The sequence below is a fragment of the Rhinoraja longicauda genome, chromosome 23 (genome assembly GCF_053455715.1).
Source record: "Rhinoraja longicauda isolate Sanriku21f chromosome 23, sRhiLon1.1, whole genome shotgun sequence".
NCBI classification, from domain to species: Eukaryota; Metazoa; Chordata; class Chondrichthyes; order Rajiformes; family Arhynchobatidae; genus Rhinoraja; species Rhinoraja longicauda.
This window is the reverse complement of record NC_135975.1, coordinates 36990365-37015668: the sequence shown is the minus strand read 5'-3', so window position 1 is coordinate 37015668 and position 25304 is coordinate 36990365. Positions and strand designations below refer to the sequence as shown.

Sequence of the window (25304 nt, the reverse complement as noted above, 5' to 3'; positions counted from 1 at the left end):
ATGCTTCAGCTTTTGGTAATAAATCTCTCCCTGGTCAGTAAACTTTCGTAGCCTTCGTCTCTTGCGAAGACAAGCTTTCTGAACTTTCCAAAGAGTAAATTCCAATAAATGGTTCCAGCTTAGGCAGATTTCACGATGAATCACTCCAGTTCAGATAAGATCTCACACTTCGTCTCTTGCGAAGGCAAGTTGTAACTGAACTTTCCGAAGGAATGGATTCAAGCTGATCGCTTCAGCTTAAGATGGAATTTTACGCGATGTAGCGGCCAGCTTCTCGTCTATCAATTAGCTCCCAAGCTGCTACTTGCTACTTGGAACGATAAGCTTAATGACTCGAGCAAATAATCAATAAGAGACCCTCCTCGATGTTTGAATAGTTAATTGTCTTTATTTTGAAGGTGCACATTGGCTTATTGACATTGACATATTGATATTGACATATCGACTGGTTATTAATTTGCTAGATAAAATTCCATATCTTACCACATTTGATCGATACGAACTGCCCGATATAACTTTGGCGGAATCTGTATTAATCTTCTTGTCAATAAGATCTACAACCGATTACATCTTGGCTAATGAATCTTTAGGCGGAGCCTTTGGCCGAACCTCTATCAGCACATACCCAACTGCCCGCACTCTAGCTCCGCCCAGCCCCTACATAAGCATTGCATTAACTCTATAGTGTCCAAACTACAGCAGGATACAAGGTAATAATAATAAGCAAAAATAACAAATAAACGCAAAATGGCTCCTACATTGCTGATGATACAAATGTGGGTGGTGTTATACAAGAATTTTGCCCAAACAGTCTGTGATCCATAGCGCTGTGGCCATCGTGGTATGTTTAAAGCCAATAGCGCTGCAGCTGACAGCTCTTTGTTTAAGTTCCCATGCGCTAAGCCGACAGTTCTGTTTAAACCTTTGCGCGCCAAACCGGCAGCGCTGTGTATTGCTTTACGAGCCAAGTCTGTAGTGCTGTGTGTATTGCTTTATCATATCATACCATATATCATATCATATATATACAGCGCGGAAACAGGCCTTTTCGGCCCACCAAGTCCGTGCCGCCCAACGATCCCCGTACATTAACACTATCCTACACCCACTAGGGACAATTTTTACATTTACCCAGCCAATTAACCTACATACCTGTACGTCTTTGGAGTGTGGGAGGAAACCGAAGATCTCGGAGAAAACCCACGCAGGTCACGGGGAGAACGTACAAACTCCTTACAGTGCAGCACCCGTAGTCAGGATCGAACCTGAGTCTCCGGCGCTGCATTCGCTGTAAAGCAGCAACTCTACCGCTGCGCTACCGTGCCAAGTCTGTAGCGCTGTGTATTGGTTTACGCGCCAAGTCTGTAGCGCTGTGTATTGATTTGCAGCCAAGTCTGTAGTGCTGTGTATTGCTTTACGCACCAGTCAGTGGCTGATAGCATTTTGTTCCCAAAGTGGAAGGGGGGACGGGGGATGACGGGGACGGGGGGGACCTTGCTCGGATGCCGTCCCCTGCCATTGGTTATAGTTTGAATTTGGGAGCAGCGCTATTGGCCCAGACTTACCGGCAGTTATTTCAACAACTGATTCCTGTATAAAGGCAGGCGCCAGAAGTTAGTTCATGTACTAATGGGTTCACTGATGGGCTGAGTCGCGATCAGTGGTAGAGAGGTGTGCTGCTGTAAAACAGACCCCGCAAGATCTTCTCAAGGTGTACAAAATCATGAGAGGAATAGATTGGGTAGTTGCACAGAGTCTCTTGCTCAGAGTAGGGGAATCGAGGACCAGATAACGTTCGTTCAAGGTGAAGGGAAAATGATTTCATAGGAATCTGAGGGGTAACTTTTTCACAATCCGTGGGTGTATGGAACAAGCTGCCAGAGGAGGTAGTTGAGGCTGGGACTATCCCATCGTTTAAGAAACAGTTAGACAGGCACATGGATAGGACAGGTTTGGAGGGATATGGACCAAGCGCAGGCAAGCTGGAGTCGTGTAGCTGGGACATGTTGGCCGGTGGTGTGGGCAAGTTGGGCCGAAAGGCCTGTTTCCACACTGTATCACTCTATGACTCTATATTTTGTACAGACCTGTACATGAGCCCACAGGAGTTGCCAGAACACTGGATGCAGCTTTGGGAGTTTTGACCAGTGGTCGTGTAGTAGAGAAACAAGCCACTGATTCTACGCCAACAATCAAGCATGTTTTAACGTGATCCCATTTATTCCCTCCATTCTCATCAATATCCCTCCCTCACTCTATTCCTACCATGTGGCTGCACACTGGTAACAATTTACAGCAGTCAATGCTATTGATCAGTCCGGGTGTCAGAGGTTATGGGGTGAAGGTAGGAGAATGGGGTTGAGTGGAAAAGATGGATCAACTATGATTGAATAGTGGAGTTGACCTGATGGGCCAATTCTGCTCCGAGAACTTATGAACCCAGTGGTCCGTCACCATACTTCCCACCACTGTCACTGCACACTGAAAACCTGCTCAGCCATTTCACCCTTGTTGTAGTACACATGCCAGTCCCACTTCCCATAACCCTACAATACTAGTTTCCAAGATAACCCGCTAATAAAACATTGGTCCCACAGTCTGAAGGAGACCTGATGGGCCGAATGGCCTTATTCCGCTCTTACAAGTTATGAACTCGTATATCTTTGAGATGTGGGTGGAAACCGGAGCATCTTGTAAGAAAACCCATCCAGTCTGAGAGAATGTGAAAACTCCACAGCACCCGAGCGAGGTCTGGATCAAACTTGGGTTGTTGAAGTAAGGCAGCAGCTCCATGTGCTACACTGCCATCATCTCTCATCTGGAATGTGCTGATGGTACAAGGAGAGCACGTAGAATGCCAATGTTCTCTGGAGTGCAGAGAGTGCCCTGCAATCTTGTGGAAATGCATCCATTTCTGAACCACCCCAACAGGAAGAATGGTGAGGACTTTTGTGTTTGGCCTCACTCTGACAGTGGAGGAGGCCCAGGACAGAAAGGTCAGTGTGGGAATGGGAGGGGGAGTTAAAGTGTTTGGCAACTGGGAGATCACGTAGGCCAAGGCAGACTGAGCGAAGGTGTTCAGTGACAGGTTCGGCCAGTCTGCGCTTGGTCTTGCTGATATGGTTTACAGTCAATTGTTCTGGTTTGCTCACCATCATGTCATTGGACCATGGATTGAATTAATTAGAATTACAAGGGCTTTTATATCATTTAAACAAAGCTGATATTGTTAGAGTAATAATTTGTGTGCTACTGTTTAATTTCTAGACAATAGTGTTTATTATCCACAAAAAGCAAAATATCAACTTTATTTGCAATGTTTCAGAGGTTGCATTAGCAGCAATTTGAGGGTTCATTGGTGGATATTACAAGACATGAAGCCGCGATACGAGGGAGAGCCTCAGCCGGCAGCTCAGTTATTTCAAGCTGCTGTGCAATGTCACATCTGTCTGGAGTTGCAATGTTTGTGGAAAGCTCAGAAAACATCAGCCCTATTCTGACTACTGCCCCCCACACAGCCACCTGTAGTTTAAATAGAGGTGGGAGGGGGAGAACCTCTGCCTCCTCCACCTTCCTGGCAGACTCTGAGCCCTGCTGTGGTCTGGGTGCAGTAATCCTGCCCTTGTTCTCCTGGGTTGGGAAGCGTTGCTACCAGTTTTATGAAGATTAGTCCTTGAATAATATCCAAAGCCTGGCAGTTCTGTGAGTTGGAGAGCACTTGTTCTGAGTATGTGCATGTCATGAACTCATCTGCATGTTTTTGGTTTATCATCATTCAAAAAAAGTCTTCTGTGTGTAAGTGCATTCAAGCAATCTGTTCCATTCCTGTCATGTGTGAAGGGACTGGGGCAGGATTGAAATGGTGTTACTCTTAGAGGAGGGATGCAGCTGGACATGAGGACTTGCATCGTACAATGTGGAAACAGGCCCTTCTGATCAACTCATCCATGCCCACCAAGACACCCCCTAAACTGGTCCCGTTTGGCCTGTCTCTGGGCTTCCTATCTACTTACTATTAACAGTCTTTTAAAGCCTGTTATTGCACTACCTCAACTACTTCATGTGGCAGTTTGCTCCATATACCCCACACCCTCCGAATGAAAAAGCTCCCCCCATGATCCTATTAAAACTTTACCCTCTCACCCACTGATTCCCCTACCCCAGGTAAAAGACTATGCTTTCACCCTATCTTTTCCTGTCATGGTTTTACACACACATCTAACGTTGCTCCTCAACCTCCTGTCCTCCATGGAATAAAGTCCTAGCTTGCCACCCCTCCACATCCACATTTTCAACACCCCTCAGAATTATAAATATGGAATAAATATGCCAGTATTCATTCTTCTCGCTCATGCACCCACTGATACAAGGTCTGTATCACCTGCCTAGTTGAGAAATCCTTTCTTCAATGTTCCCAGCTCCTTGGAGACTAACAGTGCTCTGAGTATTCTGAATCTAGTCCCAGCAAAGTCAAATCTCACCCTTCCCCATTGTGTGACTAAAGTCTCTAACCCATAGCATATAAGTGAGTAAATGAGAACATTGTCCTGTGCAGATGTGAAAATCACACTCCTTACTCAAGAGAACATGCCAATGTTTAAAATTCAAGGATGCATCTAAGCACAAATATTGATGTATTTAACTTAACTGAACATAATACTCCAGGGTTAGTCTTCCAGCTTGATCACAGACTGCTATCCTGCAAAAACCTGTTACACACACACAATTATACACACACAGGTGAAATATACGGTTAAATATGCAGCCGGTTGCAATATACTTTTTTGGGGTTAACTTGGCTAATTTACCTACTGCAAGATTTGTAATCATAGCACCACATCTAGCCAACACTGCAATGTAAATAAGTAAAAAGCACTATGGGAATATGAGGTTTTGAACGATGTCATTAATGCAAATCTTTGTATTTTACTGTAAAATACTGGGGTTCCTCAAAGTTCTGTAGTGTAACTGGTCTAAGGCTTTTAAAATATTAATGCAAGTGCGTGAGGGAAGCCTTTTAGTTTCAGTTTGAATGTGTAGATCAGCTCTGATTCACCCAATTACAGGTACAATGATAACGTGATTCTTTATCCCCTGCTGAAAAGAAAGGCCTCCACAGAGTTTGCCCACAGCTTCACTCCTGGAAAGTTGAAGCAAAGTCAGATCGGAGAAGGAAAGGTAGTTAGGGAGTGCAGATGTTTTTAGCCGAGACTGCAGCACTTCACGTCGATCTAGGCTTCCGACTCTAAACAAGCGTCTGTTTCATCTTTATCCGTTTGACCCAGTAGAAAGAATCTGCCATCGGCACTCAGTTCTCTTGCCTTCATGAGAGCAGCCAAAGCCTCTGGATCCTACGACAGAATTCACTGTTAAAAATCTGAAAGCAATTATCCTGAAGATACCTTCTATCTTCCTGTCTCCACCTATATCCTTCCTTTGTCCCGCCCACCTGACATCAGTCTGAAGAAGGGTCTCGACCCGAAACGTCACCCATTCCTTCTCTCCTGAGATGCTGCCTGACCTGCTGAGTTACTCCAGCATTTTGTGAATAAATATCCTGAAGATACAGGTCTGCCCTCACAAGGAGGGGAACAGCTCTACTGTCTTGCTGCAAGGGGGTGTTCTCCACACCGAGTCCGATTCAGCTCTGATCCAATGACCAGGAGATGGGAACAGTGGCACTTCCTGCTACATCGTAACACTCATTTCTTTCTAACTGTAGACAAAATGCTGGAGTAACTCAGCGGGTCAGAGAGCACCTCTGGAGAACATGGACACAGAGTGCTGGAGTAACTCAGCGGGTCAGGCACCTCTGGAGAACATGGACAGAGTGCTGGAGTAACTCAGCAGGTCAGGCAGCATCTGTGGAGAACATGGATCGCTGATGTTTCACAGAGTGCTGGAGTAACTCAGTGGGTCAGGCAGCATCTCTGGAGAACACGGATAGCTGATGTTTCACAGAATGCTGTAGTAAACCTCTGCACCCTAGCCAAAGCCTCCATATCTTTCCTGTAATGGGTTGACCAGAACTGCACGCAACACTCCAATGCAGCCTGACCAAAGTCCTGTAGAGCTGCATTATGACTTCCTGACACTTATACTCAATGCCCTGAGCAATGAAGGCAAGCACACTACACGCCTTCTTTACCACCCTATCCACTTGTGCTGCCATCTACAGTGAGCTATGACCTTGGACTCCAAGATTCCTCTGCACATCAATGCAGGATCTTCCCATTAACTATTTTCCTTCCCATTACATTCAACCTCCCAAAGTGCAACACCTCACACTTGCTCACATCCAGTCTGTAATGTGACAATTAGTACTGGACACGATGCAGTTCACCACAAGTGCACAAGATCTCAAGGTGGCACGGTGGCGCAGCAGTAGAGTTGCTGCCTCACAGCGCCAGAGACCCGGGTTCAATACTGACTACGGGTGCTGTCTGTACGGAGTTTGTACGTTCTCCCCGTGACCTTGTGGGTTTTCTCCGGGTGCTCCGGTTTCCTCCCACATTCTAAAGACGTTCTGGTTTGTAGGTTATTTATCTTCTGTAAATTGTCCCTAGTCTCTCGGATAGAACAGGGATCGCTGGTCTGCGCGGACTCTACCATCAGATTGAATGTTTGACAATAAACTTCACATCTTTAAACATGCATACATTTATCACCTACTACATATTTCTGAAAGCCAGTTTAACACTCACCTTCTCGGCCTGAGTAATCTTCCTTCCGAAGTCTATAACGGAACATATCTGGAGAACAAGAGGCAAATGATGTATTACTGACCAGATCACCTCATATACACACATCTTAACGCTGGCCAACTCATCTGAAAAGGGTTTTAACTGGTTCTTGAAATGAATATAATTGACGGTATTTCATTGTTTCAGCCACTGGCCCCAATTCCCCAACATTGGGCCTCTTTATCCTGCTCCTACTCTCAGTAGCGTGTGCCAGCAACAGAGCAGCAGGTAGATGGCAGCAGAGTGTGGGCAGGCACACACGTACAACGCAGGTATGACCCATCTCAGGTACGTCTACCACTGATTTTCCATCAACTGGTGGTCTGGCCCCATCTTCAATATCCCCCTCCGGAAGTCCCCCTGAAAATATGGTGCCAAGGCCGGGCGAGGCGACCGATCTCAATCTCATTGGGACTTCCGTGGCCGATCGGCGGGACGAATCTGCTGCCTGTGGCCGGAGCTCTGGAACTCCGGCCCAGCCAGAGCCAGCAGATCCGCTGCCAGAGCCGGCTCCCATAGCCGTCTCTGCGGGCTGGGATCTCCCACCCCCCCTAGGCCGTGACCTTTGTGGATCGGCAAGGCTCTGGAATGAAGGGTACCGGTGGTGGGCCTGTAGTACTTGCCCGTACCTGCTGGCTCCCGTGTCTGGGAGGTAAACATGCTGGGACCACATGAAACAAGAAAAGTTATCTGGAGTAAAGCAGAATGAGATCCGACAGCAACGGTACGGGGCTGTGGTGAGTTTCCCCTGGCAGGACCATATGCAGCTGTGGTCTCAGTGTCAAACGCAGGATCAACTGGCCTTGAGGAGAAAAACAAAGTGCGGGAGGAAGCAGTGTGTCAGGCAGCAATGGAAGGAGATGAATCAATGACGTTTCAGTTGGGAACCTTCTTCAGACACATGGAGAAGAGGGCATATAGTCAGTAAAAAGAGTGCGACAAGAGCTGGAAAGTTGTCAGTGGTAAGGGGGTATTGATTGGAAAATAAGTCAGGACCAGAAGTGAAACGTGGGGAAGACAAAAGGGTGGTGCGGTGATGCAGCGGTAGAGTTGCTGCCTTACAGCACCAGAGACCCAGATTCAATCCTGACCACGGGAACTGTCTGTATGGAGTTTGTACGTTCTCCCCACGACCTGTGTGGGTTTTCTCCAGGTGCTCCAGTTTCCTCCCACACCCCAAAGACGTACAGGCTAATTGGCTTCTGTAAAATTGTACATTGTCCCTAGTGTGTGTAGGATAGTGTTAGTGTGCGGGGATCGCTGGTCGGCGCCGACTCGGTTGGCCAAAGGCCCTGTTCCCACGCTGCATCTCTAAACTAAACTAAACTGTCCATGGCCCGAGGGATATGTAAGTTGGCTAAGATCACAACCGTGGAATTGATTGGGTAAGTAGTTGTCTAAACAAAAAGCAGCAAATAGGGAAACTGATAAGAAGGGTGGAGAGTGAAATGTAGAACCAGAGGGAGGGACGGTGAATCGTTGTGAATGGGGTAGGGTAGAGAAAATGAGAAGGCACGGAGTATGGGGGAGATGGAGGAGGGGTGGGGGGGAGTATAGGAAGGTGTGTGCGAGAGGCGTCAAGGCTAGGTAAATAAGAGGGGGAGGTGACCTGAAATTGAAGAATTCAATGTTTTTGTGGCCTTGCAGAAGAGATTTATCAGATGAAGGGTTGGGACTTTGAGCAGATATTGAGGATAATTAGTCCCGTCACCAGAGCACAGAAAAATGAGAGGAGATTTGATTGAGGCCACATGAATCGACGGGAAGTAGCAGGATAGATGCTGAGGCTTCTTCCACTGAAGAAATGAACTAGGAGGATGGATTCACAGATAGACCCAAAAAGCTGGAGTAACTCAGCGAGTCAGACCGCAGATCAGAATTAAAGGAGAGAGAGATGAGGAGGAATTTCTTTAGTCAGAGGGTGGTGAATCTGTAGAATTCTTTGCCACAGAAGGCTGTGGAGGCCAAGTCAGTGGATATTTTTAAGGCAGAGATAGATTCTTGATTAGTACGGTTGCCAGAGGTTATGGGGAGAAGGCAGGAGAATGGGGTTGCGAGGGAGAGATAGATCAGCCATGATTGAATGGCGGAGTAGACTTGATGGGCCGAATGGCCTAATTCTACTTATGATCGTATGACTTTAGACAGTATCTGAAGAAAAGGGTGATGTTTTGGGTCGAGGTCCTTCTTCAGACTGAGAGTCAGGGGGAGGGGGAGACTAGAGGTATGAAAAGGTACAGAACAAATCACAGCCGGCAGCGATGACCAAAGAAAGGTGAAGCCCAAAATGTTGGCTGTGGAAGAGGTGATATGGACGGGATATGAACAGTGAAACTGGCAGGACAACTAGGGTGGGGGAGGGACGGACTGCGAAGGTGACTTGAAATTCAGCAGGTGGGGCTGGGCTGTGATGTAGAGGAATGTCATTGCATTCGGGACTATAAAACGTGGGATGGGGACAGTAAATTCTGAAGTTGGTAGACTTTAGGCAGGTCAGCAATCAGGGGACACGAGTGACACAGCAGGCTTGGAGGAATGTGGGAAGAAGTGCTTAGAGTCATAGAGTGATGTAGCGTGGAAACAGGCCCTTTGGCCCAACTTGCCCACACCGACCGACATGTCCCATCTACACAAACCTGTCCTATCCATGTACCTGTCTAAATGTTTCTTAAACATTGCGATAGTTCTCTGGCAGCTTGTTCTCTACCTCCTCTGGCAGCTTGTTCCATACACCCACCACCCTGTGTGTGAAAAACGTACCCCTCAGATTCCTATTAAATCTTTCTCCCTTCACCTTAAACTTCTGTCCTTGATTTACCTACTCTGGGCAAGAGACTCTGTGCATCTACTCGATCTATTCCTCTCGTGATTTTGTACACCTCCATAAGATCATCCCTCATCCTCCTGCGCTCCAAGGAATAGTCCCAGCCAACTCAACCTCTCCCGAGAGCTCAGGCCCTCTAGTCCTGGCAACATCCTCGTAAAACATCTCTGCGCCCTTTCTAGCTTGACAACATCTTTCCTATAATATGGTGTCCAGAACTGAACACAATACTCTAAATGCGGTCTCACCAACGTCTTATACAACTGCAACATGATCTCCCAACTTCTATACTCTGACTGATGAGCTGGTTTCACAGGTCATTTGGTCTGAGAAGCAGCGTTACCTCGTTGCCGTCATCATTTGTTTCAAAGATGCTGCAGTTGAGTGATGCTCTGTTCTCCTTGTGAGGGTCAGGAGCTCGTGCTACAAAGCCAATCAACCTCTTGTTATCTTGATGGGTGGCAGATAGAGGCACATCACTGAGGGGAAACTGAAACACAGATGCAAATATCAAATACAAATACTCCATACCATCCTTTCTAGACATGGAACTTTGTATCATCGAACTCCACTAACAATTATTATGTCTGACTTGCACTGAAATGCTGTAAAAATCCATGATTTGGAAACTATACAGGATGCTCCGTAAATCATCCCAAACTCATTCAAGTTGAAACACAATTACCACAGAAAACAAATTAAAATATTGTCACTCACACTTATTTTTGTATTCTGAGTTTGTGGATCAATGAACCTGTAATAAATAGAACAGTTTATTTAGTGACAGGAAATTATATTTGACATTCATTATACCAAGTGTTTTTATCTGTTGTCAATTGAAACCTTTTGTATAAAATTAACATTAGCTTCTGCACAAAATACCAAATTTTAATTTCTTTCTACTACATGTCTTTCACGAATGACAAATCTGAGAAAAATATTGAAGATCAGAAGAAAAATGTTAAATCCAGCAAATATTGTCCACAGATTCTCATGTTCTAGCAGAACGAGGCCATTCGGCCCATTAAGTCTACTCTGCCATTCAATCATGGCTGATTTATCTTTCCCTCTCAACCACATTCTCCTGCCTTCTTCCCATAATCTCTGACACCCGTACTAATCAAGAATCTATCAATCTCCGCCTTAAAAATATCCACTGACTTGGCCTCCACAGCTGTCTGTGGCAAAGAATTCCACAGATTCACCACCCTCTGACTAAAGAAATTCCTCCTCATTTCCTTTCCAAAGGTAGGTCCTTATAATTCAGAGGCTATGGCCTCTGGTCCTAGACTCTGCCACTAGTGGAAACATCTTCTCCGCATCCACTCTATCCAGGCCTTTTCAATAACTATTCTTTGAGAAGTGTGTTAATGAGAACTTCAACCAGCAATTTGTGCATGAACAAATCCCATATGTTTTGGCAGACATGGACTCAATGAATGCCAACAAAAAAAGTTCAATTGAAGTTTTTAATTTATATATTTCTCAAATAGATTGAAATGATCCATTGTATTTCCTTCCATGTTACGTGAAGGCAGCTTTCACCAGCAGGTGGAGAAGGGTTCAGTGCAAAAGGCGAAACAACCAGGAGCATTCACTGAAAGAGTCACCCATCCTTTCAAAAGTTACAAGCTGGTGTTGATATTGAGGGCAGCATTTTTCGGCCTCACAAGAAGTTGATAAAATGGGAAAATTGCACTTTTGGTATATCAACGTCAGGTCAGAACTTGCACAATAAATGGTACATTCCTGCAAATTGTTATGGAACAGAGAGAGGGAGAGGTACAGGTGCATAGTGAGGCTGTTACATGCAATGAATGGTAGTGAGGAACAGAGGGACCCTGGGGTATAAGGATCCCTGAAGGAAGCTGCAGAAGTAACAAGGTGGTGAAGAAGGCAGACAGGATACTTGCTTTTGTTAGTTGTGGCAAAGAATGCAAGAACAGAGCAATGGGCATGGGCGGAACAATGAGCAAAGGGGGAGCCAGCGTGGGGGGGTGGGGGGAGAACAAAGGGGAAACTGGCGCCGAGGGAGGGGGGGGGTTTGTAACTTTGTAAACACCCTTTATGAGCAACTATTTGCATTCCTTGGCAAGGTATGCAAGCAAAGAATTTCACTGTGCTTGTCACATGTGACAATAAAGCATTCTACTCAATTCAATTAAATTCATGGTTCAACCATGTGAAACATCACTAGGCTACAGCTGGAATACTGCATCTAGTTCTGGTCATCACTCTGGAAAGGACAGGACTGCTCTGGAACGTGGGCAAAGGATGTTCACCGGGGATGTTGCCTGGTTATGAGTGATGAGTTATGAGGCTGGGTTTGTTTCCCATGGAGCATGGTAGACGAGAGCTGCCAGGAATAAGGCAAGTTATGAGGCAGGGATTAGATAGTCAGAGACGTGCCGCTGAGCAGAGGCGTCTGTAACTATCGAGCATAGGTTTAAGGAAAGAAAACTGCAGATGCTGGTTTAAATCGAAGGTAGATGCAAAATGCTGGAGTAACTCAGCGGGTCAGGCAGCAGCATCTCTGGAGAGAAGGAATAGGTGATGTTTCGGGTCGAGAACCTTCTTCAGACTGATGTCAGGGGAGGGGGTGGGACAAAGACAGGAAGACTAGTCAATGTTCATACCGCTGGGGTGTAAGCTGCCCAAGTGAAATATGAGATGCTGTTCCTCCAATTTGCGCTGGGCCTCACTCACTATGACAATGGAGGTGGCCCAGGACAGAAAGGTCAGATTGGGAATGGGAGGGGGAGTTGAAGTGCTGAGCAACTGGGAGATCAGGTTGGTTAAGGCGGACTGAGTGGAGGTGTTGAGCGAAACGATCGCCGAGCCTGCGCCTGGTCTCGCCGATGTAGAGAAGTTGGCATCTGGAACAGCATCAGTCTGAAGAAGGGTCTCGACCCGAAACATCACCCATTCCCTCTCTCCTAGATGCTGCCTGACCTGCTGAGTTACTTCAGCATTTTGTGATACTCTGGAACAGTAGATACAATAGATGAGGTTGGAGGAGGTGCAGGTGAACCTCTGCCTCACCTGGAAAGACTGTTTGGGTCCTTGGATGGAGTCGAGGGGGGAGGTAAAGGGACAGGTGTTGCATCTCCTGTGGTTGCAGGGGAAGGTACCTGGGGAGGGTGTGGCTTGGGTGGGAAGGAATGAGTTAACTAGGGAGTTGCCGAGGGAACGGTCTCTGCGGAAAGTGGAAATGGTGGAGATGGGAAAATTTGGCTAGTTGGAGGTGGCGGAAATGTTGAAGGATTATGTGTTGTATGCGACGGCTAATAGGGGGAAGGTCACGACTAGTGACCTGTCTCTGTTGTGACTTGGGAGAGGGGGAGCAAGGGCGGAGCCGCGGGGTACCGAGGAGACACGAGTGAGGGCCTCATCTATGATGGGAGAGGGGAACCCCTGTTCCCTAAAGAATGACATCTCGGATGTCCTAGTATGGATCGTGGGCGCAGATGCAGCGTAGATGGAGGAATTGGGAGTAGGGGATAGAGTTTTTGCAGGAAACAGGGTGGGAAAAAGTGTAGTCGAGATAGTTGTGGGAGTCAGTGGGTTTGTAATAGACATCAGTCAATAGTCTATTTCTTGTGATGGAGAATGTGAGGTGAAGAAAGGGGTGGGAGGTGTCGGAGATGGTCCAAGTGGATTTGAGTGCAGGATGAAAATTGGTGGTGAAGTTGATGAAGTCCATGAGTTCTGCATGGGCGCAGGAGATAGCACCGATGCAGTCATCAATGTAACGGAGATAGAGTTCGGGAATAGTGCCAGTGTACGCCTGGAACAGGGATCGTTCAACGTACCCTATAAAGAGGCAGGCATAGTTAGGGCCCATGCGGGTACCCATAGCTACACCTTGGATGTGGAGGACGTGGGAGGAGTTGAAGGAGAAGTTATTGAGGGTGAGGACCAGCTCTGCTAGGCGGAGGAGAGTGTTAGTAGATGGAAATTGGCTGGTTCTGCGGTCGAGGAAGAAATGGAGGGCTTCAAGGACTTCCTGGTGGGGGATGGAGGTGCAGAGTGACTGGACATCCATAGTAAAGATGAGGGAGTGGGGGCTCGGAAAGTGGAAGTCATTGAGGATTAAATTGCATTTATTTCAATGCTGGATGCTTGACAGGTATGGCGAATGAACTCAGGATGTGCACAGATATATGTGACTAGGACATTACTTAGTTTAGTTTAGTTTAGAAATACAGCGCCGAAACAGGCCCTTTGGCCCACCAAGTCCGTGCTGACCAGCGATCCCCGCACACTTGCACTATCCTACACACACTAGGGACGATTTACATTTATACCAAACAAATTAGCATACAAACCTATACATCTATATGTCTGTACTACCTATACCTGTACACAGGAGATTAGTGAGCAAAATTAGAGCACATGGTATTGGGGGTAAGGTATTGACATGGATAGAGAACTGGTTGGCAGACAGGAAGCAAAGAGTAGGAATTAACGGGTCCTTTTCAGAATGGCAGGCAGTGACTAATGGAGTGCCGCAAGACTCAGTGCTGGGACTCCAGCTAATTACAATATATACTAACGATTTAGAGGGAATTAAATGTGACATCTCAAAGTTTGTGGATGACACAAAGCTGGGTGGCAGTGTGAGCTGCGAGGAGGATGCTATGAGGCTGCAGGGTGACTTGGACAGGTTGTGTGAGTGGGCAGATGCATGGCAGTTGAGGTATAATATAATAAAGTAAGCATGCAGGTACAGCAGGCAGTAAAGAAAGCTAATGGCATGTTGGCCTTCATTGCAAGAGGACTTGAGTTTAGGAGCAAGGAGGTCCAACTGCAGTTGTACAGGGCCCTGGAGAGACCGCACCTGGAGTATTGTGTGCAATTTTGGTCTCCTAATTTAAGGAAGGACATTATTGCTATCGAGGGAGTGCAGCGTAGGTTCACCAGGTTAATTCTGGGTTGGCGGGACTGTCATATGATGAAAGAAGGGGTCAACTGGGCTTGTATTCACTGGAATTTAGAATGAGAGGGGATCTTATAGAAACATATACAATTCTTAAAGGATCAGACAGGCTAGATGCAGTAAAAATGTTCCCGATGTTGGGGGAGTCCAGAACCAGGGGTCACAATTTAAGAATAATTAAGAATAACCTCATTCTGGACTGAGATGAGGAAAAACGTTTTCACCCAGAGAGTTGTGAATCTATGGAATTATCTGCCACAGAAGGCAGCAGAGGCCAATTCACTGGATGTTTTCAAGAGAGAGTTAGATTTAGCTTTTAGGACTAAAGGAATCAGGGATATGGGGGAAAGAGTTGGAACGGGGTACTGCTTTTGGATGATCTGCCATGATCATATCGGATAGCGGTGCTACCTCGAAGGGCTGAATGGCCTACTCCTGCACCTATTTTTCTATGTCTTTGGAGTGTGGGAGGAAACCGGAAATCCGGGAATAAGGGGTAGGTCATTTAGAACGGAGATGAGGAAGAACTTTTTCAGTCAGAGAGTGGTGAAGGTGTGGAATTCTCTGCCTCAGAAGGCAGTGGAGGCCAGTTCATTGGATGCTTTCAAGAGAGAGCTGGATAGAGCTCTTAAGGATAGCGGAGTGAGGGGGTATGGGGAGAAGGCAGGAACGGGGTAATGATTGAGAGTGATCAGCCATGATCGCATTGAATGGCGGTGCTGGCTCGAAGGGCTGAATGGCCTACTCCTGCACCTATTGTCTATTGTCTATTATCCCGTTAAAAACCCACGCGGTCACGGGGAGAATGTAAAACTCCGTACAGTCAGCACCCGTAGTCAGGATGGAACCCGGGTCTCTGGCGCTGTGAGGCAGCAACTCTACCGTTGCGCCACAGTGCCCTCCGTGATAGTCATTATGGAAATCTGGCTAAGGGAGGGGCAGGGTTGGCAGCTTAATGTTCCAGGGTGGGTAAAAGAGGAGGGGGAGTTGTTTTACTGTTTGAGGGGGAACATCACAATAGTAGCACAAGATGACGTTGCCCAAGGAGCATTGGGTGAGGCTTTAGAATGGAGCTGAAGAATAAAAAGGGGATGATCACCTTGTTCATATTGCAGTGTCAGCCCCTAAACATTCAATGGAGATTGCAGACAACTGCTGGACCATATAGGGTTGTTATAGGAAGGGTGTCTGGAGATGGGTGGAATTTGTCAAATGTGTTCAGGAACGTTTCCTCCAGCAAAATGTAGAGAGAGGGCAAAGCTTGACCTGATCTCTGAAATTAGGGCAGGGCAGGGGACTGATGGGTCACTAGGGTAGCACGTTAGGACAAGCAACCACAGTTGTACTTAATTTAAAGTAGTTATGGAGAGTACAACTACGTCCAGAGGTTTAAAGTGAGGGGGGTAAAGATTGAATAGAAACCTGAGGGGTAGCTTTTTCACACAAAAGGTGGTGGGTGTTTGGAACGAGCTGCCGGAGGAGGTAGATGAGGCAGGGTTTAGGAAACATTTAGACAACGTTTAGGAAACATTTAAACAGATACAAGAAAAGGATAGGTGTAGAAGGACATGGGCCAAAGGCAGGCAGGTGGGACTGGGGTAGCTGGGACATGTTGGTCGGTTTTTGGCGCCGGGCCGAAGGCCTATTTCCACGTTGTATGACTCTATGGCTCGAGAAGCCAATGTTGTTCCTTTGTGTAGGATGCAGTGGGCCAAAGGACTGTTTCCACACTTTATCTGTAAAGTTTAAAAAGTCTAAATCTGTTAGCAGATTTTCTCAGCCAATTTCTAACCGGGTGAAAAGCAGGCCCACCAGCCTCTCCTTACCTCAGCCTCCTGGAGCTGACCGCCATTTGGTACTCGGTCATACGGAAGACGTTATGGATGGCCCGTGCAGCCAGAACCTGCTGCATGGTCTCGTAAATCACTTCATCCCCCTGGTCAGTTCTCGTTTCTATGGAGCCCAAAAATCTCACGGTAAACACTTGGTGCAGCAGCGAATCTGTGGAAAAAGTGTAAAGAATGTGGTTGCTACCAAGCTCCACAATCTAACTCCCACATACCTGTGTGGATCATTACACAAAACCAAACTGTACTTAACTAAACCTATACCTAAACCAAACATGGATTATAATGAGAGAATGCCAGAAACACTCAGCAGATCCAGCAGAAGAAATGTTGCCAATCTGTGATCTTCCACCATACTCCAATCCAACAACAGGTATCTGAGAAGGTTCGATAGACACAAAATGCTGGAGTAACTCAGTGGGACAGGCAGCATCTCTGGAGAAAAGGAACAGGTGACATTTTGGTCGAGACCATTCTTCAGAAAACCTTCTTCTGAGATTGTCTGAACTAAAACATCTATTCCTTTTTATCCAGAGATGCTGCCTGACCCGCTGAGTTACTCCAGCATTTTGTGCCCATCTTTGGTGCCAACCAGCATTTGCAGTTACTTCCTGCACCTGAGAAGCTTTCTGCTTTACTCTCGGGATCACATTTCCTGCATATTTTGCTTTACTTTTATATTTCAGGCATCTGCAATAGAGTAAATTCCAATAGTTCAGCATCAGCCGAATGAGTTCATGTTTCCCATCCACCCCGGACTGTGTGGAATTTGTACGTTCAGGTGCTCCGGTTTCTTCACGCACTCCTAGACGTACAGGTTTGTAGGTTAATTGGTTTTGGTAAAGATTGTAAATTGTCCCGGGTGCGCGAGATAGTGCTAGTGAACATTCTGGAGGGGGAGGGTGAACAGCCAGTTGTCGTGGTGCACATTGGCACCAATGATATAGGTAAAAAACAGGATGAGGTCCTACAAGGTGAATTTAGGGAACTAGGAGATAAACTTAAAAGTAGGACCTCAAAGGTAATAATCTCTGGATTATTACCAGTGCTACGTGCTAGTCAGAGTAGAAATAGGAGGATATTTCAGATGAATACGTGGCTTGAAAAATGGTGCAAGGGGGAGGGATTCAAATTTCTAGGACATTGGAACCAGTTCTGGGAGAGGTGGGACCAGTACAAACAGGACGGTCTGCACCTGAGCTGGAATGGAACCAATGTCCTTGGGGGAGTGTTTGCTAGTGCTGTCGGGGAGGATTTAAACTAATGTGGCAGGGGGATGGGAGCATGAGCAGAGAGACAGAGGGGTGTAAAGTGAAGGTAGAAACAATAGGTAGCAAGGTGAAAAGTAAAAGTGGCAGGCAGACAAATCCAGGGCAAAAATCAAAAAGGGCCACTTTTCAACATAATTGTATAAGGGGTAAGAGTGTTGTAAAAACAAGCCTGAAGGCTTTGTGTCTCAATGCAAGGAGTATACGTAATAAGGTGGATGAATTAAATGTGGAGATAGTTATTAATGATTATGATATAGTTGGGATTACGGAGACATGGCTCCAGGGTGACCAAGGCTGGGAGCTCAACATCCAGGGATATTCTATATTCAGGCGGGATAGACAGAAAGGAAAAGGAGGTGGGGTAGCGTTGCTGGTTAGAGAGGAGATTAACGCAGTGGAAAGGAAGGACATTAGCTCGGAGGATGTGGAATCGATATGGGTAGAGCTGCGAAACACTAAGGGGCAGAAAACGCTAGTGGGAGTTGTGTACAGGCCACCTAACAGTAGTAGTGAGGTTGGGGATGGCATCAAACAGGAAATTAGGAGTGTGTGCACTAAAGGTGCAGCAGTTATAATGGGTGACTTCAATCTACATATAGATTGGGTGAACCAAATTGGCAGGGGTGCTGAGGAAGAGGATTTCTTGGAATGTTTGCAAGATGGTTTTCTAAACCAACATGTCGAGGAACCAACGAGAGAGCAGGCCATTCTAGACTGTGTATTGAGTAATGAGGAAGGGTTAGTTAGCAGTCTTGTTGTGCGAGGCCCCTTGGGCAAGAGTGACCATAATATGGTGGAGTTCTTCATTAGGATGGAGAGTGACAAAGTCAATTCAGAAACAAGTGTTCTGAACTTAAAGAAAGGTAACTTTGAGGGTATGAGACGTGAATTGTCCAAGATAGACTGGCAATTTATACTTAAAGGGTTGACGGTGGACATGCAATGGAAGGCATTTAAAGATTGCATGGATGAACTACAACAATTGTTCATCCCAGTTTGGCAAAAGAACAAACCAGGAAAGGTAGTGCATCCGTGGCTAACAAGGGAAATCATGGATAGTATTAAAACAAAAGATGAAGCATATAAATTAGCCAGAAAAAGTATCATACCAGAGGACTGGGAGAAATTCAGAGTCCAGCAGAGGAGTACAAAGGGCTTAATTAGGAAAGGGAAAATAGATTATGAGAGAAAACTGGCAGGGAACATAAAAACTGACTGCAAAAGCTTTTATAGATATGTGAAGAGAAAAAGACTAGTTAAGACAAATGTAGGTCCCTTGCAGTCGGAAACAGGTGAATTGATCATGGGGAACAAGGAGATGGCAGACCAATTGAACAACTACTTTGGTTCTGTCTTCACTAGGGAAGACATAAACAATCTGCCGGAAATAGCAGGGGACCGGGGGTCTAACGAGATGGAGGAACTGAGGGTAATCCAGGTTAGTCGGGAAGTGGTGTTAGGTAAATTAAATGGATTAAAGGCCGATAAATCCCCAGGGCCAGATAGGCTGCATCCCAGAGTGCTTAAGGAAGTAGCCTCAGAAATAGTGGATGCATTAGTGATAATTTTTCAAAACTCTTTAGATTCTGGAGTAGTTCCTGAGGATTGGAGGGTAGCTAATGTAACCCCACTTTTTAAAAAGGGAGGGAGAGAGAAAACGGGGAATTATAGACCAGTTAGCCTAACATCGGTAGTGGGGAAAATGCTAGAGTCAGTTATTAAAGATGTGATAGCATCACATTTGGAAAGTGGTGAAATCATCGGACAAAGTCAGCATGGATTTATGAAAGGCAAATCATGCCTGACGAATCTTATAGAATTTTTCGAGGATGTAACTAGTAGAGTGGATAAGGGAGAACCAGTCGATGTGTTATATCTGGACTTTCAGAAGGCCTTCGACAAGGTCCCACATAGGAGATTGGGGTACAAACTTAAAGCACACGGTATTGGGGGTTCAGTGTTGAGGTGGATAGAGAATTGGTTGGCGGACAGGAAGCAAAGAGTAGGAATAAACGGGTCCTTTTCGGAAAGGCAGGCAGTGACTAGTGGGGTACCACAAGGCTCAGTGCTGGGACCCCAGTTATTTACAGTGTATATTAATGATTTGGACGAGGGAATTGAATGCAATATCTCTAAGTTTGCGGATGACACGAAGCTGGGTGGCAGTGTTAGCTGTGAGGTGGATGCTAGGAGGCTGCAGAGTGACTTGGATAGATTAGGAGAGTGGGCAAATGCATGGCAGATGCAATATAATGTGGATAAATGTGAGGTTATCCACTTTGGCGGCAAGAACAGGAAAGCAGAGTATTACCTGAATGGTGGCCAATTAGGAAAAGGGGAGGTGCAACGTGACCTGGGTGTCATGGTGCACCAGTCATTGAAAGCAAGCGTGCAGGTGCAGCAGGCAGTGAAGAAAGCGAATGCGATGTTGGCATTCATAGCAAGAGGATTTGAGTACAGGAGCAGGGAGGTTCTGCTGCAGGTGTACAGGGCATTGGTGAGACCGCACCTGGAGTATTGTGTACAGTTTTGGTCTCCTAATCTGAGGAAAGACATTCTAGCCTTAGAGGGAGTACAGAGAAGGTTCACCAGATTGATCCCTGGGATGGCAGGACTTTCATATGAAGAAAGACTGGATAGACTAGGCTTATACTCGCTGGAATTTAGAAGACTGAGGGGGGATCTTATAGAAACATATAAAATTCTTAAGGAGTTGGAGAGGCTAGATGCGGGAAGATTGTTCCCGATGTTGGGGAAGTCCAGAACCAGGGGTCACAGCTTAAGGATAAGGGGGGAAGTCTTTTAGGACCGAGATGAGAAAACATTTCTTCACACAGAGAGTAGTGAGTCTGTGAAATTCTCTGCCACAGAAGGTAGTTGAGGCCAGTTCATTGGCTTTTTTTAAGAGGGAGTTAGATGTGGCCCTTGTGGCTAAAGGGATCAGGGGGTATGGAGAGAAGGCAGGTACAGGATACTGAGCTGGATGATCAGCCATGATCATATTGAATGGCGGTGCAGGCTCGAAGGGCCGAATGGCCTACTCCTGCACCGATGTTTCTATGAACGGGGATCACTGGTCGTCACAGAGAGCCTGTTTCCGTGCTGTGTCTCTGTGGTGTTTATATGGCATTTAAATAGGCAGAAAAAAGAAGGATAAGGATCAGAAGAGATAGTTTTAGATATACAGCATGAAAACAGGCCCTTCAGCCCACCGAGTCTGCGCTGACCAGCGATCCCCATACACTAGTACTAACCAACACACTATAGATAATTCCAAAATTTAACCAAAGCCAATTAACCTACAAAACCTGCATGTTTTTGTAGTGTGTGTGGAAACCGGAGCTCCCGGAGAAAATCCACGTGGTCACAGAATGTACAAACTGTGTACAGACAGCACCCGTAGTCAGGATCAAACCCGGGTCTCCTGCAGCAACTCTACTGCTGCGCCACCGTGCCACTCTGTTTGGCATCATGTTTGATCAAAACATCGTGGGCCGAAGGGCCGGTTCCCATGCTGCGAACATTCTCACATTGCAAGTCAAAGGCCTATTGTTTCATATGTACACGGGTGGGAGTAGTGAGAGGCAGTCTGAGCTGTGTGGGGAAATATCAATGAGCCTTTCACTCTGAACATCTCAAGCAGATACTTCAGTGGCATACACAAAGCTCTGATTACCAACACTCCGCTCCCAGCTTTCGTGTTGTTATTTCCTCATGCAGACCCTACCTTCCGAAGTAGTATCTTTCTCCGGGCACGATTCTCCAAACGGGTTTGTGCGGCTGAAAGACAGTTAACCAATTAAACTATACATGTCCTTGGATGAAGAAGAGCTGTAATTGTTTTGTGCCTGTTTCCACATACCCGCTGCTGGACTTCTGTTCACTATCTTCACTTGCTGGACACAAGTCAAAATGTATGGGAGTTCCAGGAGTTACGAGTGGCTCTGCTGATTCTGGGACTTCAGTCAAACTCTGCTCACTCTTGGCAGCTTCAGCACCATCACTCTCAACTCTATAATACACACAAAACACACAGCTAGCACTAAGTAATAGGTAGGCACAAAATGCTGGAGTAACTCAACGGGTCAGGCAGCATCTCGGGACATTGACATCAATGGCCCCCTCCCCTGACATCAGTCTGAAGAAGGGTCTCAACCCGAAACGTCATCCATTCCTTCTCTCCCAAGATGCTGCCTGACCCGCTGAGTTACCTGCGCATTTTGTGTCTACCTTCAATTTAAACCAGCACCTGCAGGTTTTTTTTCCCCTACACATTTTTTTTCCCCTAGCACTACATAACGTCCACTTTTACACAGAGAATTGCAATCCTAAGGAACTTATCCTTGAACGAAACAACATCTCAAACATTTAGTTTTGTTTAGAGATAGTGCAGAAACAGGCCCTTGGGTGCACCGTCCACACCGACCAGCGATCCCCGCACACTAACCCTATCGTACACACACCAGGAACAATTGACAATTTTACTGAAGCCAATTAACCTACAAACCTGTACATCTTTGGAGTGTGGGAGGAAACCGAAGATCCTGGGGAAAAACCCAAGCTGGTTACGGGGAGAACGTACAAAACTCCGTACAGACAGCACCCGTGGTCAAGATCGAACCTGGGCCTCTGGCGATGTAAGGCAGCAACACTACCGCTGCACCACTGTGCTGCCTGAATACACGTTACCTGAACGTGACCTGAACCAGGTGTCTAACATGTTAAACAAAGATTGCTAGAAGCAGCAGGTAAAATATTATCAATGAAATTTGTACGGGAGAGTAAAGCCATAGAGTAATGCAGCACAGCAAACAGGCCCTTAGGCCCAAGCTGCCCACGCCGACCAAGATGCCCCACCTACCCTAGTCCCACCTCCCTGCGTTTGATCCATATCCTTCCAAACCTGTCCTATCCATGTACTTGTCTAACTGTTTCTTAAACGTGGTAGTCCCTCCCTCAACTACCTCCTCTGGCTGCTCTACCTCCACACTTTGCTACACTCTTTTTCATCTGCCACTTCTCTGCCCATGCTCCCAACCTGTCCAAGTCCTTCTGCAGAGTTCCTGCTTTCTCTGCACTACCTGCCAACCCATCTATTTTCGTATCTTCCGCAAACTTGGCCACAAAGCCTTCAATCCCCTCATCCAAATCATTAATACACAACGTGAAGAGGGCCCAACACTGACCTTTGCTGAGGTCTCCACTGGTCACTGGCAGCCAACCAGAAAAAGACCCTTAATTGCCACCCTTTGCCTTCTGCCATCCAGCCAACCTGCTTTCCATGCCAGTATCTGCCCTTTGATACCATGAGCTCTCATCTTATAACCATATAACAACTACAGCACGGAAACAGGCCCGTTCGGCCCTACCAGTCCACGCCGACCACTCTCCTTAGCAGTCTCACGTGTGGCACCGTTTCAAAGGCTTTCTGAAAGGTAAAGAATGTCCACTGGCTCTCCGTGGTCTGTCCTGCTATTTACCTCTTTAGAGAATTCCAGCCAATTCATCAGGCAAGACCTCCCCTTCACAAGATCACGCTGACTTCCGAACATTTTATCTTTACAATGGAGTCTAAAATCTTACCAATCACCAAAGTCAGACTAACCGGCCTATAGTTCCCACGATTCTGCTTTACTCCCTTCTTGTGCAGCGGGGTAATATTGGCAATTTTCTAATCATCTGGGACCATTCCTCACTCTAGTGATTCTTGAACTATCACTATCAATGCCTCCACAATCTCTAAGCCACCTCTTTCAGAACCTTATGGTGACTTATCCACCTTCAGCCCTTTCAGCTTCTCAAGCACCTTCTCGCCAATAACAGCCACTCCACTAACTTCCACCCCGACTCAGTTGAATTTCAGGCACGTTGCTGGTGTCTTCCATTGTGAAGACTGATGCAAAAAAGTTATTCAACTCCTCTGCCATTTCTTTATTCCACATTATCACTTCTCCTGCATCATTCTCCAGCGGTCCAATGTCCACTCTTGCCTCTTTCTTACTCTTTATATAACTGAAGAAAATCTTGCTTTCCTCTTTTATATTATTAGCTAGATGAACTTCGTATTTTATCTTTTCTCCCCGTATTGCCTTTTTAGTTACCTTCTGTTGTTCTTTAAAAGCTTCCCAATCCTCTGGCCCCCCATTAATCCTTGCAATGTTAATACGCCTTATCTTTTAGTTTTATGCTGTCCTTGACTTCCCTTGCCAGCCACGATCGCCTCATCCGTCTCCCTAAAATCTTTCTTCCTCTTTGGAATGAAAAGATCCTGTATCTTCCAAATTATTCCCAGAAATTCCTGCCATTGCTGTTCCACCATCATTCCTGCTAGGGTCCCTTTCCAGTCAACTTTGGCCAGCTCCTTCCTCATGCCTCTGTGATCCACTTTGCCAAACGGTAATACCGAAACATCCAATTTCACCTTCTCCCTCTCACATTTCAGGTTAAATATTATCATATTGTGGTCGCTTTCTCCTAATGGTTCCTTTATCTTGAGTTCCCTTATCAAATCCGGTTCATTACACAACACTAAATCCAGGATTTCCTTTTCCCTGGTTGGCTCCACAACAAGCTGCTCTAAGAATTCATCTCGGAGGCACTTCCCTTTCTTGGGGTCCAGTACCAACCTGATTTTCCCAGTCTACATGCACAGTGAAATCTCCCATGACCACCGTAGCATTGCCTTTCCCAGATGCCGATTGTATCTCCTGATGTAACTTGTACCCTAAAGCCTGGCTACTGTTTGGGGGCCTGTAAAGAACTTCCATTAGAGTCTTTTTATCCTTACAATTTCTCAGCTCTATCCCCAATGACAATATCTTCTGATCCTATGTCACTATGTCTAGAAGGACCAAATTTAATTCCTTACCAACAGAGCTTCCCCACCCACTCTTTCCGAGAGGATTTATAACCTTGAAGGCTTTGGAGAGGGTGCAGAGGAGGTTTACCAGAATGCTGCCTGGATTAGAGGGTTTCCACTACAGGGAGTAGTTGGACAGACTTGGATTGTTGTCTTTGGAATGTCGGAGGTTGAGGGGAGATTTGATAGAAGTATATAAAATTATGAAGGGCATTGATAGGGTGGACAGTCAGAACCTTCTTGTCCAGGGTGGAAATGTCCAGCACCTGAGGGCACAGCTATAATGCGAGAGAGGGAATCTTTAATGGAGATGTGTCGAGCAAGTTTTTTTTACACATAGAGTAGTGAGGGCCTGGGACGCTTTGCTGGGGGTGATGGTGGAGGCAGATACGATAGTGGAGTTCAAGAGGCTTTTGGAATGGGCACATAGAAGTGCAGGGAATGGAGGGACATAGATTATGTACATGCAGATGAGATCATTTTAACTTGGCATCATGTTCAGCACAAACATTGTGGGCCAAAGGGTCTGTTCCTTTTTCGTATTCTTCTATGATCTGTGCACTCCGTTGACACGGCATTTTATATACACATTGAAAGCAAGAGTGACAAGAATCATTCAAAGTTAAAGGAGGCCAGAGGATGTAGGTAAAGTACCAAACAAGAATGTGCATCAGTATTCACCATGGAGGGTAGTTGGGGTACAATAATGCAGCTGGAGCTTTGTGATCAGGGTAGAGCCACTCAAAGGTGAAAGATCAGCACTGGGATCCGTGTTGTTTGTGATGTGTGTGTGTGTATGTATATATATATATATATATATA

The 25304-nt window shown here is 46.2% G+C and overlaps 1 protein-coding gene across 2 annotated transcripts in view; it reads right to left on the bottom strand.

Annotated features, from left to right (window-relative positions):
* Positions 1-377: 377 nt before the first annotated feature.
* Positions 378-25304, bottom strand: part of appl2 (adaptor protein, phosphotyrosine interaction, PH domain and leucine zipper containing 2) — a 93218-nt gene continuing 68291 nt past the window's right edge. For both annotated transcript variants that reach the window (XM_078420065.1, XM_078420066.1), the window contains 7 exons: positions 21487-21636; positions 21352-21404; positions 16333-16507; positions 10285-10321; positions 9911-10057; positions 6705-6752; positions 378-5351 (listed from right to left, as the gene is read on the bottom strand). In XM_078420065.1, the coding sequence (XP_078276191.1) occupies positions 5232-5351; positions 6705-6752; positions 9911-10057; positions 10285-10321; positions 16333-16507; positions 21352-21404; positions 21487-21636 (730 nt within the window). In that variant the 3' untranslated portion in view covers positions 378-5231. The remainder of the gene's footprint in view (positions 5352-6704; positions 6753-9910; positions 10058-10284; positions 10322-16332; positions 16508-21351; positions 21405-21486; positions 21637-25304) is intronic.